This window comes from Ceratosolen solmsi, unplaced genomic scaffold (assembly GCF_000503995.2).
Source record: "Ceratosolen solmsi marchali unplaced genomic scaffold, CerSol_1.0 scaffold11, whole genome shotgun sequence".
Taxonomy (NCBI): Eukaryota; Metazoa; Arthropoda; class Insecta; order Hymenoptera; family Agaonidae; genus Ceratosolen; species Ceratosolen solmsi.
Genome location: NW_011948416.1, coordinates 13,833,091 through 13,852,925, shown reverse-complemented (window position 1 = coordinate 13,852,925; position 19,835 = coordinate 13,833,091). Strand labels below are relative to the sequence as shown.

The window sequence follows — 19,835 nt, the reverse complement described above, 5'->3', positions numbered from 1 at the left end:
TATATATATATATATATATATATATATAACAATATACAAGAAAAAATAATAAATGTGGCAATTCGCAGGTAAGTTGCAATAGTAAATAATGACATTCATATATTTATAATTGATATCTCACATTGTCCAGGTCAAACTATATTTGCACTACTTATTTCAGCATCTGATTCGAATGAAACGTGCAATCGAAATTCAATTTGCCGAAATGAGCGAATTTACGCAGATATTGAAATAATATTAACAACTCGTCGTTCAATAGTAACGCATTCTTGAAAATTGTACGCTATTTTATTCGAATGTACTTATAATTATATACATAGGCATATTTGAATTACATAGTAAACGACATGAGAACATGAGACTCGGTTCCTTAAAAATAATTTGCCATAATGTCGTAAGCAAAGAAATAACAATAATAAATAATAATAAATAATAAATAATAAATAATATGAAATAAGAAGTATACACATACACACGCATAAACTTGATGTAAATACTTTTATTAAAAAACATCGTTAACGAAAATATCGGAAAAAATGTACAATAAAGTTTTAAGGAAGATAAAGATGCACATATTGACGGTTTACGCTACCATCCATAACTTTTTTCATAATGAAGTATTCAATATTTTTTTCAAGTACTCAGTATTTTGTTTTAGACGGTAGAAATACATAGAGGTAAGGTGCAACAAACTTTTTATAAGTACGTGAGCGTGCAATGAGAGGAAAAACGTAACGAAGGACTGATTTTACCGTTATTTATTTAACGAAGGCGCGTCGACGGTCCCGAGCTATTATAATCGCCAGCGCTGCACGAAATGAGTTTGTATAATGTTTTCTTTCGATACGAGCGTCCTTACGTCTTATGAATGATCAAGTGGCTGCCGTCTTCCGTACACCGTGCGAATCCCTTATTGTAAATTTTCATACCAATCGTCGCCCCCTCGTGGCCAAGCTGACGCAATACATACGCGACGGCAAAAGTGGCTGCCGTCTTCCGTACACCGTGCGAATCCCTTATTGTAAATTTTCATACCAATCGTCGCCCCCTCGTGGCCAAGCTGACGCAATACATACGCGACGGCAAATTTTTTCTTTGATTTTTTTTTTTTTTTTTTTTTTTTTAACGGCAAGTGGCAATGACATTGTGCGGCTCTTCCTATTACTCTTCTTCTTCCATTTTATTTTCCTCCCTCTATATTAAGCCGTGCTAGGGGAGGAAAATTGAGACGTACAGTTATAGTGGAAGAGACTTGAGATATCGTAGTCATAACGCATAAAAATTTCGCGATCTTATATACTCATCCATATACCGTTTCTCTCCAACACGAAGAAAGAAAGAAACACAAATCACACGAACTTTTTCTTTACGTTATGAATTCATCGTGTGGAGTTTATCAATGCGCGAGGATGGCGCTTATCTGCTTAATTACGATTTTCAGTGACACACTTTTCAATAATAGATTATCAAATCCAGAATGCGCGCCTAACGTTCAATCTGACATTTAATTTTAGCTTTATTAAGTAAAATCTTATAAGAAATGGCACGCGACCACACAAATCATCTAAAATATACTAAACGTCTGATGATGGCTCTTTATTAATTGTCATTCGACATTATTATTAACATTCGAGAGCATACATTACGGCACAATTAACTCTTGCGATTCTGCATAATAATTCGCGCGCTTTAAATCATAAATATAGAGGGATATTAGTAAGGACGATTGAGAATAGTTAAAGCTTTCCGACACGATTATCAGCTAAAGTAAAACGTACTCTCGAGCATTAAGCGAACCGAATTCACAGGTTCGATGTCTCTTCGTTAGGCATCCACCAAACGTACGTCCAGTTTACCATAAACTGCCATACAATAGCCGTCGGATTGCTCCAAAATAAATGCCGTACATGTTTACGCGTGCTATTTGTGCAACACAGATAATACAATATGCACACACGCGCACACGCGCACACACAGAACGGAAAAACACGAATTCTGTGTACGCCAATTAATCCAACTATTCTCCACTCTCGGATCTTTTAAGTGTTCGTATTCATTTAAACGGCGGTTGGTGGAGGAGGGCCGGGGTGAGGAGGAGGGGTGAGCGACTTGGCATAACTGACTTAGCGAAGGTCTTCCGCCGATAGGTAAATACCAGGGTTGTTCCGAAATTGCGAGATGAGGAAGTGGCGGCGCACAGTTCCGTCGCTCCTCCGCAAACACGCGGCAACTCTCTTGCGGTCGTTGTTCGACTGTCGTGAAAGCCGCACACTAAATGTCTTGGAGTGGATTTTCTTTGCGCCCGACCGTGCGAACTTGGGCCCATTCTCGTCGCTCCCGTTCAATTGATATTAGAGTGCAGTCGCAAGCCGCAACGTCGACTCGCATCTCCTTTAGAGTGGATATTCGCTCTAAGCGGGCACGACTCTGTCGCTATTATTCGTACGAATGGACATGCAATGAAAAACATTCGAATGAAAGTGAGTGGGCGAAGCGCCGCCAAATTATTAGAATCGATCTATCATCGCGATGTTTGCTCGCCAATATTGGACGTCATTGGTTTCGTTGTGGATGAAAATGATAACAGCTCTAAATGATCTACCAATATTTACGTTTTATGTACATTTATATATATATATAATTTATTACTATAATAGGTGATTATAAATCGTGATTTTAGGATATTCTTTGAGTGAAAGAAATTTGTGATACAATTCCAATACCAAATGAATTCTCACATCGAGACTTTAATATTTTTTCTAATACGATTTAATGAATTACCAATGTATAATGAATAATTTAAATTGAATAAACTTAAAAACAAACTTTTTCATCTTCTTCTTTTTATTGTTGTTGTTGTTGTTGTTGTTGTTGTCGTTGCCGTTGTCGTTGTCGTTGCCGTTGTCGTTGCCGTTGTCGTTGCCGTTGTCGTTGTCGTTGTCGTTGTCGTTGCCGTTGTTGTTGTCGTTGTTGTTGTCGTTGTCGTTGTCGTTGTTGTTGTCGTTGTTGTTGTTGTTGTCGTCGTCGTTGTTGTTGTTTTTTTCGTTTTATTAATTCGTATTGAGATGGTTGGCAATGCTTGACTTTGATTAATTATTGAAAATATTTCGCTAAAATCGCGCGGAATATGAGCTCCGTTAACATTTCTTTTTCAGGTAAACATCAATAGTATTAATAAAAATATCAAAAATATCAAAAGTATTTAATTGATTGGTTGATGTTATCAGTTTTATCTACGGCCAATATTGGTGGAAGCTTTGGCGAATTGATGAAAAAGTGAACGGCAAACGAAAGAAAATCATAAGTATTATTAGCAGGGGAGTAAATGAACTGAGAAGAAATGAAAGGAGGGAAAATTTTTTATTGAAAAAACGTAGACTCGTAATGTGTTAAAGAAATGATAATACGTGTGCGTGTATTTTATATGCGTTAGTTTATGGATGGATGTTGGTGTGAGTGCGCGCGTGTGCGCGCGTGTTTATGTACACATATATAGTGAGCTGTCACGACGAACGACTGACCGCAAGCTCGTGTCGCTTTTGTGCCGCTTTCGTGCGCCTTCAATTTCTACTTTAGTCCTCGTCTTCCTTGTCGCTCAGTGCCGATTATTGCGAAAGGCCAAGAGAGTCGCCAGCATCACCACGAACGGCGGATTGCTGAGTCTCAATTGGCCGCCATGTTGCATCGCCGCTGGATGCTCTCCTGCAACATTCGAAGCCCATAACCACAGTTTAATCTCGTGTTTGTATGTGTTGTCCCTTGTACTCGTCTAAATGTTCTAATCTTACCGTCTAATCTCGTTACTTGGAGTAAGGAAATCGATAATTATATTCCTTCCGCTATCGTAAAATTTTATAAACTTATGCTAACGTCTAATCACTAAAGCGTCGACTATTCTGCCCGATTACCCATCGATCATTAAAATCCATTTTAAATTTCAATTAAATGGCTCTGTTTTTTCCTATCTTTTTTATTTATCTTTCATCTTTTATCTCTCTCTCTCTCTCTCTCTCTCTCACTCACTCTCTCATTTTACTTAATCATTCAATTATCCTGAACGACCAATTTTATTAAAGAAAACGAATTTAGCCGAAAGCGTATATGGGTAGGACCGCATCCGGTGTACATGTTAAACCGAATGAGGTCAGCTCGGCAGATAAAATAATATGCCAAAGTGCAAATACACGAGCGTTTAGGATACAAGTCGCGTCAGCAAGAAGAAAGAGTAGTAAGAGGAAAAACTCCAAGTCATGCGATTCATACCCGAGCTGGATTGCAACATCGGAACGAGCACGGCTGTTGATGTTCAAAGAAGACCGGATTGGGACTTTGGACAGCAGCGTCGGTAGTGCTGACGGAGGTAAAATATAAAAGAGAGACGTAAAGAGACAAAGTCAGAGGCAAGCTCAGCGATACTCCTATCGGCGAAGCAATAGAGAAACGTGAAAAGCCATAATGAAACAAGTGTAAATTGATTATAATACAAATACGCGCGTCTTACGTCGTTGGATTGATGATGGTTGGATGGACGTTAATTGCTTTTTACGATTCCGCCAGTTCCTTCATCGGAATTGACGAGTATAAATCGATCGCCGATACGCATTACTATTTTCACCTTTTGCAATCATACGCAAGTAATAAACATATTTGTGATGCAAACATCTCGAATAATAAACTATTTGAGATGCTCGCATTTTAATTCGCGATCCTCGTTCCACTTCCCGAGATACGACGATAACTCCGAGTCGTCGCTATATACGTTAAAACTATCTTTAAAATTCATTACGTACATCGTAGCAGCATAATTCTGCAAATTAAAAATACATTAAAAAACATTGCATAATTACGAAAATCCTATATGATTTAAAAAATATATTTCACTAATTTCTATGCGTTATAATTTGTTTTTTTTTTATATTAAAAAGAAAAGTCTTGTGAACATTTTATCTCTTGTATTTTTTCTTATTATAATATTTCTAAAATTTATTATTTAAATTAACATTCTACCTTATATGTGTATATATATATATATATATGTGTGTGTGTGTATATATATATATATATATATATATATATGCAGATCGAAACAATGTTATTCTCATTAAACAAAATGATAATCAATTTTTTAAGATAATTGGTAAAAAAAAAATTTTTTTTCAATAATATTGTGAGATAGTATTATGACATAACGAATAAAATTATCTACATATTTAAACAAATTTTCTCCATAAAAATGCACAAATTTTCAATGGCTTATAAATACAAAAAGACAAAATGGAATAATCGATGTATTTACAATAACGGCTAACAATCATAATAGTCAGAGAATTAACAATCATTAGGTTTACTCATTGAATCATCTCTCGATCACTCGATCGTTATTGGCCATATATAAATAGATGGCTCATATCCAAAACGCATTACGTTACTTATTTTTTATTCCTTATTCGATCACTCATCAATCATTTACTTATGCAACATCGCTAATTACTCCCAAGTGATTAAATTTAATTTCATACTCACGTGTACGGAATTTATTTTAACGCATTGAAATAAGCGAAGGAAAAAGGTGTTGTTAATAAATAACTGTCGCGCGAATATCTACGAATATAGTCTGAAAATTTTACACGTCAAATAAAATTATTACAATTATAACGAAGCATATGACAAAAAACAGCCGTTCTCATTTAACATAAATAAATATGTTTTAAAGTTAAGTGTTTTGTTGAAATAATGATGTTTATTAACGATTGTCACGTTGGTCTATGTATGCATGCGTTCAATGTATGCGTGTGCGTGTGTGTTTGTGTTAGCTTCCGATCATCAAAGCACGTAGGCAAGATGTAACGGAACCGCAATATTAACGCACTAAAGCACATCGCAGATGGCGCCATCGTAGATTTAATGGTCTTTTAATTTTCAAACAATATCGATATGTGTGCGACCGTGATGGGTGATGGATAATCATTTTATTATCACTGGAATCCTCTTAATGGATATTATTTTTAAGATTTTGATGGTGATGAAGGGGGTAAACGGCAAGTGTAATTGATGAAGTGAATTGGGAGATAGTTTTATTAAAAAATGACGCCTCAAGAGGTAATGAGAAGATTTAGCTCAATACGTCTTAACTCAAAAATGTTCTATTCTATATAAGTAAATAAATGTCGATATGTTAATGTATTTATTTATTTAATTAAAATGCGGTAGAAACGGGAACCGTCAACTTCTATAAAGTTTCTATAAATTTCGTTAAAATAATTCATATGTTCTTACATATATATTCGAATGGAAATTTACGTAACTTGAGCACAAAGCTGTCACATTTGAAAGAAAACAAATACAAATTCGACTACTCCTCTTTCCACAAATATTGCAGAATAAATATTTGACATTGACATTTTCATTTATTTCGCTATGAATCTTTAGAACAAAATGAAAGAGGTTGGGGATGAGTGACGTTATCCTTTAATATTCATTAATTGTAATAAATTAATTCATTGCGAAGCAAGTGGTATCGCGCATTAATACTTAACGACCCTCCCGCGGAATAATGAAATTCTCGTCGATGCTTGAGGCGCTCTCGCGATGACCGTAGATTGTCCGACGATCGTGAAGACTCGCGCTGTTGAAAGAAAATATCGTAATAGCTCCATTTCGGTATTTTTATGCCGAAGAGCAGCGCCAGGGTGCAGCCGTTACCTCGCGAACATGAAATGGGGTTAAGGTGGCTCTCCTCGATATATCATCAGTCAATAAAAATAGGGTCGAGAATAATATTGTCCTTTCCTTAGCCAGAGGCTCGTGCACGCTGTTCCGACTCCTTCTCCCCGGGACGATATTACGGCTCGCATCCAGCATCCTTTGCGACACTCGTGTGCGCGACTTTTGTGGCTGCAGCGGCATCCGTTGTGGCGGGGAGCGATATTCGAGAAGCGAGCGGTTTTTCCCGCACGCCGTCTGCCTTGCTTTCCCGGATAAATGTATTTTTATTCATTGTGCTCGAGTGACTCCGAGAAGTGGTCATGAAAAATTCCCTTTTGAAACCCGCTCCATCTCCTTCTCCTCATCCTCGTAACCAACCTCATCACCCCCCACCCCACCCCGCCCCACACACCAACGACCTCATTGGCTTCCTTTGCCGGAAAAAGGGAATCGCTTTCTCACATGATATACCTTTACCGGCTCTTCTCTTCCTTTTTCCCGATCCTTCTTCCAAAAGTACCATTCAAAGACACGTGCGAGGTCCTTCGATAATCGAAACGATCGGTTGCCTGCGTTTGTGGCCCCGGCGTAGGAGGGGCACACTCAATACTCCCCCCCCCCCATCCCATCCCATCCCATCCCATCCCATCCCATCTCATCCCATCCCCCACTCCCATCATCTTATTTTAGACTTCATTTGCTTATATACTCCCACGCCTCAACTCGCCTCATTCGCAACGTTTACCCTCTATATCTGCGTACAAATTTATGGAGATTTGATAAAATTACTTTACGCAAGCCCTATTGCATAATGTATTAAAGCCAAGTCCCGAATTTCTGGAATGTGCAACGCGCGTAAGCATGCTTCATAGATTAATGCAATTGCGCGCGTAACGCTCATTTTCCCCCGCATCTTACAATGCTGGACGAAAATTTTTATTTTTCATTTCAAAAGTGTCCACGTACGCCAAAAGTGTTTCGCTTACTTTAAGGACTTTGCGCGCTCCCTCGCAACATCATTAAATCAACTTATCTTCGACATTACATTATTAGCCAATAATTTTCAAACGGCAATTAAAATATGCACGCTTACGCTTAAAACATAATGGTCTCGGAGGCAGTAGGACGTTCGTCGAAAACAACACTGACCGGCAAAAATAAATAAGTTGCCTCCAAGTAGGCCATCCAAGCATTAACATCCTCTTATTTTTATTTTTACATATTATTGTTTAATCGATTTTCACAAAATACTCGCCGTCCCATAAATTTTCTTCGTAATATTTGCACTCTTAAAAAAATCTCATCCGCTATATACAGATTTTTACTGCTATTACGTAATTAATTGCAATTAATCCGTTGTGTGAAAAATTATTTTGAATTTCAAATGCAATATTTTCGACTCATTTTCCACTTCGACTCGATGAAAGTGGATTATATACTGTTCCAAGCTCAATTATGTATTCGTTTTTGTAGCCTCGCGGTATTCCTAATGAAAATAGTTGAATAATACATATCATAATGTGTAAATTCTTAAAAAATAAATTAAAAAACGTAGTTTTCATATTTCAAGCTCGCTAATAAATAAAACGAGGATTTCCCATCGAGTAATAATACTTGCAAAAAATTAATTATTCTAGTAGTTTAGTGGTTTCGTATTACTTTAGAGACCTATGGAACTCCACGAAGCTATTGAAAATTAAATACAAGATAATGCATTTTATGCTCAATTATAAGACAACAATTAATGATTATTTTACCTTCATACTATTATCGTGACTTTAATTTAGTAAGTGAATTACAAATTAATGAATTTCGAATGAAATTTTTTGTAACTCCAGTAATTACAGACTGTTATGCGCTCATACAAAGCGAATAAAATAAACGCTTTCGTATCGCGCCATTTCACGGCAATCTGAACGGTATATTTTTTCGTATTGTCGTATTATTTTTCACGATATTTTGTCATTCAGCCAACATTCAGGCAAGATAGAAAATTTTACAACAACGATTTAATAAAGAATAATTACCGTAGAGGATAAACTATTTTCAATGCTGAATAATAATTTATGCCCCCATAATATATATATATATATATTTCAAATGTACGTATTTATGTATTCCACATAGATGCTGGACGATTTATTAATGATTAATGTGTACCATATTATATCGAGCACAACGGAGTCATTTACATTTTATCGTATTTTATTATTTCTCCATGATTTCATCGTGAAATCTTCTGTGAGGCTATCGTTCATCTCATTCATCAAGCGGTAAGGTCAATATTTTTAAACACCAAGTCGAAACCCGCCGCTAAGAGGACATTTTTCAAAGAAACACAATATCTCAAAAAGTACACTCTCCGGACAAGTGTCCGAGAAATCCCAAAGGACTAATGGTTCTATCGAATAACGTAGAAAGATGGCCGCTATCCTTTTCTCTCCTTTTCTTTTTTTTCATTCCTTATTTTTCATACCGATATTCCTCCTCCTTATCTCATTCGCAAATACAGAAGCCTTATTTTTCCGACTGTATTGAAAAAATTGCGTGTAGGAGAAAAGAAATGACCGTTCTTATTACTATCAATTTTAAAACTTAGTCTACATTCTGGATTTCTTTCATCTTTCATTTATATTACATAACGGTCCATTTAATAATCTAGGGCATAAAGTAATTTCACCGTCCATGATATTCATTATTTCGAATTTAAGAAGAGGCAATGGATCGATGAGGAATTGCCGGCTTATCGACTATCCTCGTTACAACATCATAACAATAACCTTTAATTGTAAATTGAAGTTTTAGAACGAGATAATAAAGAAAATTGTCACCCGCGAGTGACGTTAAAAATGAGCAACTAATTACAACGATTTATTACGATCGTCTATCACATCTCGAATAATTGACCAATAATTAACTCTTGCTGAAAAATGTGACATTTGAGCGTAAATTTTAAGAGTATAAGCATAAGTATAAATCGTATCGGAACCATAAAATCCAAACAAATCTTGGGCTATAAAGACGCCGATTTATCGACGATGCAGAATTGTGACGTCGCTGCTGAGAAGAAAGCGCCTCTAAATGGCAGCATTGGTCGTAGCATTAAAACGCGGGCGAGAGAGAGAGAGAGAGAGAGAGAGAGAGAGAGAGAGACAGAGACAGAGGTAGATAGAGAGAGAGAGAGAGAGAGAGAGATAGAAAGAGTGATAGAATGGTAGAAAGGGCAGGCATAAATAACGATTGATTTTACTTAATAAGCCCTTGCGTTCATTATCTCCCTTTTTTTACCAATGACTTAGCAATGACACTCGCGCGGAGTGTATTTATAACTTTTTATGAAAAAACAAAACAAAAAAACAAATAGAATAGCAAAAATAGCAAGGGGTGGTGTGGCTCACCACGGCTTATTAAGGGCTGCCCCCGTAATTGGCGATAGCACGGTAAGGGAAGCTCGCCCCGGGGCGTCGAGAGACAAAAGGGTAAAGTGGAAAAGTCGAGATGGAGCCCCGACGTCCTTTAAAAATAATTGGAACCTTTTTACATACGCACCATTTAGAACATGGACCGTGACGGTTTTGGTATTGGCGTTGCTCGGGTGGCAGGTGTACTTGCCGCTGTCCGCTGCCTGGGCTCGCTGAATCAGTAGATACGAGGTCGTCTGTTCGCCCTTCTCCGTAATCACCGACACTCCGCCCCTCGGACTATCGTAATTGATCTCCTACGCATAGCCAAAGTGCACATGATACTTTATTAGAGTGTTCCTCCCGATCGTGGCCCCTTTCAGCTAACCCCCCCCCACCCCGCTCTCGTTCCCGCTCCTCATCCATCAGCCCCATTCGTGCCGTTTCCCACCTTATCTCCCGACGGCTCGGCAATATTTCCACACGCAATAGCCGACTTTGCTCACTCGCCCCACCCCTTCAGTCATCGCGGCCTGATACGCGCGCGCGCGCGCGCCACCCAGTCATATCGACTTTCTGCAGGGAAGCCAACGACAACGGGCCGAGCTTTTTAGCCGTTACGTTTTATGAGATTTTCGCAAATTTCATCCTCGTCATCTCATCCTGTCAATGGGCCGTCTATGATAATCCCGGACGCGTTACCTAACCACTCGCGGCGCGTATCACCTGCCTCAATGTGAAAATCATTGCTTGCGAGCTGGCGGCTGCGCTCCTCCAAAATCTCGTCTCGGATAAAGAACGCGGCACCCTTCTCGTGGGACCGCCGATTCCACCTGTAAAATGAAAAACCGATACGCCGGGCGAATGCTTATGCGCTCAGCTACATGAGAGGTGAGAAATTGCGAACCGCAGGATGTTGTAAAAATATCGCCCAACAATAGGCGTACAAAAATTTAATAAATGTCCGACGCTGGCTCGGTGCTCGAATAGGTAGGTTATTATACTATTATTATCATTATTATCATTATTATTATTATTATCATTATTATTATTATTATTATTATTATTATTATTATTATTATTATTATTATTATCCGATGCCGTTAAAAATTCCACCTGTGATGAACCGATTCTTCTCAAATGCTCGGATAAATATTTGAGCGCTTAGGGCGCTTACGCAACAATATGACGACGATCTTAATTAATTTAGAGCGACCCCGGTCAGGAGTAGCAAATGTTTTTAAATAATTGTATTACAGCCTATTGGCAGAGATTTAAACAGTGACTTTAAACATTTTCATAATCCAAATCCCAGGCGTGCACTTCGACTTTTACTTACGTACACTTAGACGTCTACCTATTGAATTAATTGTTTATCGGGCTCACCGAACAACAACAATGATAATAGCAACCACGTCGACGAATTTACCGTACCGTTTATTTATTAAAATTAATATAAAGCTACCCGAAAATCATTTAACTAAACAATTCTTTATTTATATCGAGGACGTAGAAATTTGAATTCTTTCGAATATGCCGCAGACTTATTGCATTTAATGCACGACTCGTTCGTAATAATGACATTCTAAATAATAATACAATTCTGTTTGATAAAATGTCAAATTAATTAAAAGACGGTTTTCATGAAAATGAAAATGAGGATAAAAATCAAGAAAAAGAAGAGAGAAAAGCGAATTTCTAGATGGGAGTTAAGGATATAGTGACGATTTTTCCGAATAAATCAGCTCAACGTTATATCCACCTTACGTACATGCGCATACATAATTGAAATTATACCTTGATTTGAATTAATTACAATTCACACATCCGTTAATTATTATTCATATTTATCATATAGACTTTATCTTTTACAATGTATTACGAAATATCATTAAAAAAAAAAAATAATAAATAAATAAAGAAATAAATAAATAAATAAAAAAATTAAAATATTGTGCCATTAAAATCTAGATCTTTTTATATATAAATGGTATAAAATTATATGGTTAAAAACTTTTGTGACATCTTTATTCGGCTTTGCACGTAACTACACTAATAAAATTACTTTATTACGACTTTACCGATATAATTATAATATTATTAATAAATTTAGTTCAAGTAGCTCACGCATGGAACTATAAAAAATAAAGCGATTAAAACTTTCAGACGTCGTTAGTGCAGTTTTTGCATTGTTAATTTACGTAATAATTATAAGATTTGATATACTTGGTGTAATAACATTATGAATGAATTGGATGTTAATAATACGAATGAAATTCCATGATTTGCAAAAATTAGAAGAACTATTAAAGAATGTCGTTAGAACAAAAGAACGAGGAAGATGATGAAGAAGAAATAAAATAAAAGAAAACATACGTACTCATAAGAATTATTTACTTGTTATAATAGTCGTTGGAAATCTTAAATAGGTCAAGAAATATGAGGTTGCCGAATGTTTAAGACAGTTATTCTATATCATATAATTCATCTATTAAAAATTTGCGATGCACATAAAAATGTATTAAATTTATATTTCAGTTTTAGTAGTATTTGTGTATAACTGGAGTGATAATAACTCTATAATACTTTTCAAAATACCATAAATATTAAAAGAAAATAAAATTTTTCATACTCTATAAAACTCTTACTCACCATATATTTAATCACATCTATTAAACGATACTTTTAGATGTGGAATTTAACAGGTAAGCCTACATTAAGCAATGGACAAACAATACAGACAAACGATATTCAATTGTATCGTGCAAGGCAGAGTCATTTTTTGTTTGTTTGTTTATTTGTTTGTTTGTTTGTTTTTTAATTTTTTTTTTTTTGTTTTTTTGTTTTTTTCTTTTGTTTGCTTATTGAATTAAAGCATAACGATAAATTATAATGATTAAGTAGGAGAAAATATTTAACATGTTATTTTCCTTTCCTCAATGTCTTCGTTTAATTAGTAAAATTTTAGAATTAAATTCAAAAAATTGTCACAATAATTTCAATCATAAACGTATTTAAAATAATATTCAATTTACATAAATCCAAAAAATTTAAGATTCTTAGCTGCTTGTTTATTTAAAAAGAAATGGAAAAGAAAAAGGGAATATAATATTTCTACCATATAATTTATTTTACAAAATTCACTTTACACGAATGAATTTTAATTAAAAAATGTTTAGATTAATGAAAAACTTGTTGAGTTACGTCAACATTATTTAGCTTTTCATAAATACAGGATAGCATCACTATTATATTTAAAAAAGAAAAAAGAAAGAAAAAAAGCAGAATTTTATCAATAATGCCGGATAAAATTGATTGGAAAGAAATTTGATTGTTCGATATTTTCATTTTAATAAATTAAAAAATATTATTATATATTAACCCCAATACAGCGTTGAACGTTATATTAGATTAAAGAAATTAGAAAATATCAGTAGATATTGTAAAATATTGCATAAATTAAAATATATTTTAATTAGTTATTAATTAAAAGCTTGTTAATTTGCTTGTCGGCATGGTAAGTCATATGGTGAAGATTGATATTACAAATTTTCCGAGGCATTTTTAAGTTCTTCGCAGGATTGTTTTTGATATATATATATATATATATATATATATATATATATATATATATATATATATAATCAAAGAAAAAATAGTTGATTACTTTCAGTGGAACTTGCGGGAAAAAGAACGTTTTGAATTTTTGTGATTTGTATTATATTTATGAATTTAGATAAAACTTGAAAATATATAGATGAAAATGTCGTACAAGCGAAAAATTGAAATTAAATATAATAATATCTAATTTCACTAATTTATACGAGGTATTGTGAAAATCTATTGTAATGACAAGTGACGTAGGATAAATTGATGCATGCCTGAATAGATGTTCATGTTTAATACATTAATGTCACGAAGGTATACGGAAGGTATATACTATTACAAGTGCTTAATGCATAAAAAGGTGAGCTACTTTCATAGCTTAAAAAATTATCGGATATTATATAAAATATTTTTCTTAAAGAGCAAATGAACTATACATGTAGCGGATAAAATAAATTATAAAAAATGAGGTAATCGTGCATTAATGCCTTATCAATTTTATTAGTATACCAGAGCTATCGGCTCCCTAGCCTATACATTATGGGAATAAATATGCAGGTCATATTATGCAAGAATGGAGTTATATAGAGAGGACAAAATATGGAGGAAAAATTACCTCTTTATCGTGCGTCCAGACGATTGCCGGCGGCGGTTCCGGGCTGTGCAATACTACGCACGTCAGATTCATAGTACTTCCTCTATTTATGTACATGTCCGCATCTCCGAGGATTTCGGTCTTCGGCTCTGTGCACATCAAAAATATTCGGAGCATTTTTAATATATATATGCATACACACACACACACACACCCGCACTCACACACACCCACACACACACATATATATATTGGCGCTAATCAGTTGTAGCGACAGTACATTTTATATTTTAGCGCCAAGCTATACGGCATTAGACCGTCAAATTTCCCGTCATTTAACTTTAACGTGATGAAACTTTTTTTTTAATTTTATCTACATATATATTTATCGATTTTTTTATTTATTATTTATATACACAACATTAAATATCGGCAATTAAGATTGCGCTTTAATTATGGGCTCATTCTTATAATGTTAAGATTGTGTGTGAAAACGGTTTCATATGAAATTTAAAAGACTTGACAAACATTGAACTATACGTACAAATATTACTTAATTTTTATCAAAATTATTGTTTTTGATATATATATATATATATATATATATATATATATATATACTACCTTACGGTGTTTCCTATCTATCAATTGACGTTCGTATCAATTTTAAACAATCGCAATATACGCTTACTATAATATACAATTATTTCTCTTGTTTTCGATCAACTTTCTCTATAAGATAGTAAATATTTTATGCTCTATACATACTCACAATTATATAAATAGTAAGACAAAAACTAATGATCTTCAAATTTTGACTAATAAATTAAATTATTGAAATAATATTATAAATTTTGACTGACAATTTCTCTTGTATGTTTTATCTGTACGAATTTCAATATTTAAAAAACAAATTTTACAGTGAAATATAATAAAGCATGTTGAGACCATATAATATACAACCATGCATAAAATAAATGTTCATTTTATCTTTATTTACATATCATATTCATGATAATTAACTAACGACGAAATATGTCAAAAATGAACCGAGCAGTTGGTTAAATTCTATGAAAACGAGAGTTTTTACAGCTTCTTGCGTATGATATTTGAAGAACAGTCGGCTTCAATGAAACCAAAACTCCTTATAAGTATTAATTATTTCATATTTTGCAGCTGTATATGTATAAATTAATAAAAAATACAAGTGTCGAGATTAACGCCTAAGCATAATATAATGAAAATACTAAGGATCTATCGGACTATCATAAATTAAATATTATCAATGTATTAATTAAAAAAAATATCAAATAATTTTTATTTCCATAATCTGATCCACAATCATAACCAAAACATAGATAAATATATAAACTATTATAAATTTGAATAAATAAAATAAATATTTTGTTATAAATGTTAGGTACATCCGTTTAATATGTGTATTACGTAGTACGTAAAATGTTACTGTAAAATGTTGCAAATATTTTTCGCTCATATTCAAAAATAATAAAATACTATAAATATAATCGATAAATAAAGTTACCATTTACATTCTTTGGAATGGTAAGCCTATGTGTATATATATATTTAACCATTCATGCATATATTAATAAATGTATATTTGTATATTAAAATTGAACTGAACATTGTATCACATAAAAATTTCACAAAAGCAACATAATTATAATAATTAAACAATTTTTTAATTTTAATACGTATTTCATAAACACCGTAAAGTATTAAAGCAATAAATTCAATTTGGTTCTACAATAAAAATAAAAAAAAAATAGTTAAAATCTTATTAATTAAACATATAATATTAAAATTTTCAATAACTTAAAAAAATATAATATAATTTATTTATTCATAATATATTATATAGATTTTTAATAACAATTTTTATTGAAATATATAGATTTTGACTTTTTTTTAAGAACAAAATCATTCTTTTAGAATTTAATATATATCTATAAATTCCCATATTTCTATTTATAAAACATGATAATAACAAGTTATTACATCATTCGGAAAATAAATTATTTGATTTTTGTCATACTAGCATAGCCTTACTTACATTTACCTGAAATTTAAATTATTTCAAAATAGCAATACAAATATTTATTCGAGATAATTGAAATATTTATTTGAAATTGAGATATTTGAAAAATTACACTACATAATTCCTTAACTTTTATAAACAAAAATGTTGTCTAAGTTATTAAGTAAATCATAAAATAATATTATCTTAATTATAAAACTAATTTGAATACTTTTAATTTTGTAAATTACGTTCTAATAAATTGTAAAACTTTCGATTAGTCGTCATAAGTACATATTCTTGTATTTATATTTGACATAAATATTATAAACATAAATAAGTCATAAATTCTTTTAAACAATCATAATACACACTTTGAAATATTATAAATATTTATTATCATTTAGAATTAGTGAAATGCTAAATTTTTATAATTACTCAATGTTCTCAATACGTTTATTAATGTATTTATCTAATTGGAATACGTATATATATATATATATATATATATATATATATATATATATTGACTTTACAACTCATTATATAAATATTTAATATTAAATGAAACACAATTATATAGGAACTTTTTAAGTTCCAAGGGAGTAAAGGTATTATTTATATTGTATAATGTATTATTTATATCATACATTATGTATGATAAAAATCTTGTGGTTTGAATAATTTATGAAAATACAAATTTACTTCTATACGCGTAAAGGATTATTTTCCTAATAAATTGAAAAAATTGTAACGAATGGAACGGTTTATTTTTTTTATTTTTTTTTTTATCGCAACATAGTATCTAAAATTTATTATTTACAATTAATTATATTTACTACTTTTAAATATTATATAACACCTTTGAGTATCATACTTTACAACATTGTTGTTTATACTTGCAAGATAATCGTACGAATATAATGAAGAATATAATGAAGTATGTTCGATTTTTAAAATTTATAAAATATATTATAATATTTTTTCTATTAATTAATTAAGAGATAAATAGTTTAAAATTCATTAATCTATAATATATGGTAAATAGATAATATAAATAATTAAAATCAATTAAAATGAACGTTCAAAAGTAACGCGGGATAAACAAAATTAAATTGTAATCGAATACATGATCGTACAAAAGATTATGGATATATAATAAATATCGAACAGAAATTACGTTGAAATAAAATTTATTTAATAAATTGCTTATTTATAATTAAATTACATGCATCGCAAATAATAATCAATCGCCCCTAAATAAAATTTCCAAAATATCCAAAAATGAATGTATAAAATCTATTTGTAAAATAATTAGCTAAAATTTTGTTATCAACTGGTTAACTTATGTACATCAATTTTATATTAATTTTTTATTTTTACTTAAAGGGAAACTGAAATAAACCGTTCATATACTAAGCGAACTAATTACTAAATTCATTATTCAAAATTTGATAAGATGTGGTTATTGGCATATATAACCTTTAATTTAACACAAAATTTACCACATTATTATGAATTATTAAGGTATGAGGTGAAATGTCGCGCGTTTGCTTCTTTTCTTTCTTCTTGTATCTAATACACAAGATTTTTTGCACGTACGCGTGCATAGGAATACGGAAAATCGCAACTAATTCACGCGTTTGCCAAAATATTTGCATATAAGTGAATAATAAAGTCATTAATGTAAAAACGATATACATAAATAAAGATTTTAATCTAATGTCTAGATTATAAATTTTCCACTCTACTTTACGATCTATATGAAATAAATCAACTATTAAAATGATACGATAGTAATAAGTAATAAGTAATAATAATAATAATAATAATAATCATCATCATCATCATCATCATTTAAAGTCATAATTTTTCTTGCTATATAATATTATATTTCACTCGCTAACTAAGCCCATAAGCATCCTTGATATTGATACTTTAACCTCCCGTCTATGAATTTATGAACAGTATTTCATAATGACTATAAATGTCGACTAAGCAGAATAAAATTACGCGCATATATTATTAGCTTATCGTATAAAGAAAGGTGTTTGAAAATTGACAGAATTGTACGATTATAGTAGATAAAATTGCTAGCCAGAGGTGTAGGTAGTGCGATGGTTGCGAGGTGGCGAGGTAGGGTGATGAGGGGTTGAGGGATTGAGGGATTGAGGGATTGAGGAATTGAGGGGCTGAGTAGGTGCGGAGGGCCTTTATTCTCTCATTCGAAATTGAATGGTCCAATGTAGCAGGTGTAATTTTACAAGGCTGTAACGCGAAGGAAAAAAAAAAGTCAAAGGGATTGTCGAGAGGCGCGCGGTGGTAAAGAAGACGCTTTAATCGACGTGGGAAGCTTTTACCGCTTGACACGTTCCCAATTTTAATGCTGAATAAGTGGCTTAGACACCAAAGACATGGCAAATAAGGGTCGAGGAGGCAGTCAAAGCCGAAGACGCAGTCTTAAATCGGAACAGAGACAAAAGGTAACTAACCGACCACCGAGAGGTGCATAGAGTGACCAATAGGCGGCGTCGTCGAGACCTGACACTCGTACGTCCCGGAATCCTGCCGCTGTGGATACTTGACTTGAAGGGTCCAGTCCTCGGTCCTCGGGAAGTGCGAGGCGATGAACCTCTGGTCGGATATGTAAGTGTCGTTGCCCACCGTCAGCAGGTGGATGTCCGTATGCCTCACCCATGAGACCTGTACCGAACAAACAAATAAAATGAGAGAATAAGTCCTCGTAAAATATTGCTCCTCGCAACGGACTTGACCAAAACCCTCCTATCTCTATCTTTCTCCCGTTTATTTCGCGCTTTCGATTTCTCTCCATATAATACATCTTATCAAGTTTTCTCGCTCTCTTATCCCTCGTAAACTCCTACGTCAATAATTTTCATTTATTTATACCTTTAGCCATTCCTCTCGTCTATCTTTATCGCCGCCTTTTTCTTGGCAAACCTTCCCCGCTCACATTCACATTTTCCCCGTGAGCTCTAATCCTCTTTATGTCAGAAATGTTTACAGCGCGCGAATATCCCGAAAATGTCTAGCGTGCGATAGCGCCTCCGATGAGTTTAAACATAATTTTGAATATTGTTGAAAGCGCTTTAGAGGTTTGTCGAACTTTTGCTACGTACATGTACATCGGTTAATAATTTTAAAGAAATATGAACATTACAAGGGCATCCGTTTGTTAAGCCGCAAATTCCAATGAACAATAACGCTTCCACCCTCTACCTTAATAAATATCGATAAATGTAGGCATTCGATAGTATTACATAGTATTACGCGGTTACAATAAATCTCATCGGTCCAGTATATTTCTAAGTAAACAAATTCCTTGAACAAGAATTTCTTGCATGCAATTTAGTTTTTTTGTAATAGGAAAGAAGTATGTTAATTAACTTACTATCATTAGCATATCAGTTCTCATAGAAACATAAAGCTTTTACAATATTCAATTATGTGTGAAAAAAAAAAAATTAAA

At 33.0% G+C, this 19,835-nt stretch overlaps 1 protein-coding gene across 1 annotated transcript in view; it reads right to left on the bottom strand.

Moving 5' to 3' along the window:
• Positions 1-3,547: 3,547 nt before the first annotated feature.
• Positions 3,548-19,835, bottom strand: part of LOC105359386 (hemicentin-2) — a 50,633-nt gene continuing 34,345 nt past the window's right edge. The window contains exons 3-6 of the mRNA XM_011495986.1: positions 18,838-19,048; positions 14,329-14,456; positions 10,255-10,423; positions 3,548-3,702 (exon numbers count right to left, since the gene is read on the bottom strand). Of these exons, the coding sequence (XP_011494288.1) occupies positions 3,596-3,702; positions 10,255-10,423; positions 14,329-14,456; positions 18,838-19,048 (615 nt within the window). The 3' untranslated portion in view covers positions 3,548-3,595. The remainder of the gene's footprint in view (positions 3,703-10,254; positions 10,424-14,328; positions 14,457-18,837; positions 19,049-19,835) is intronic.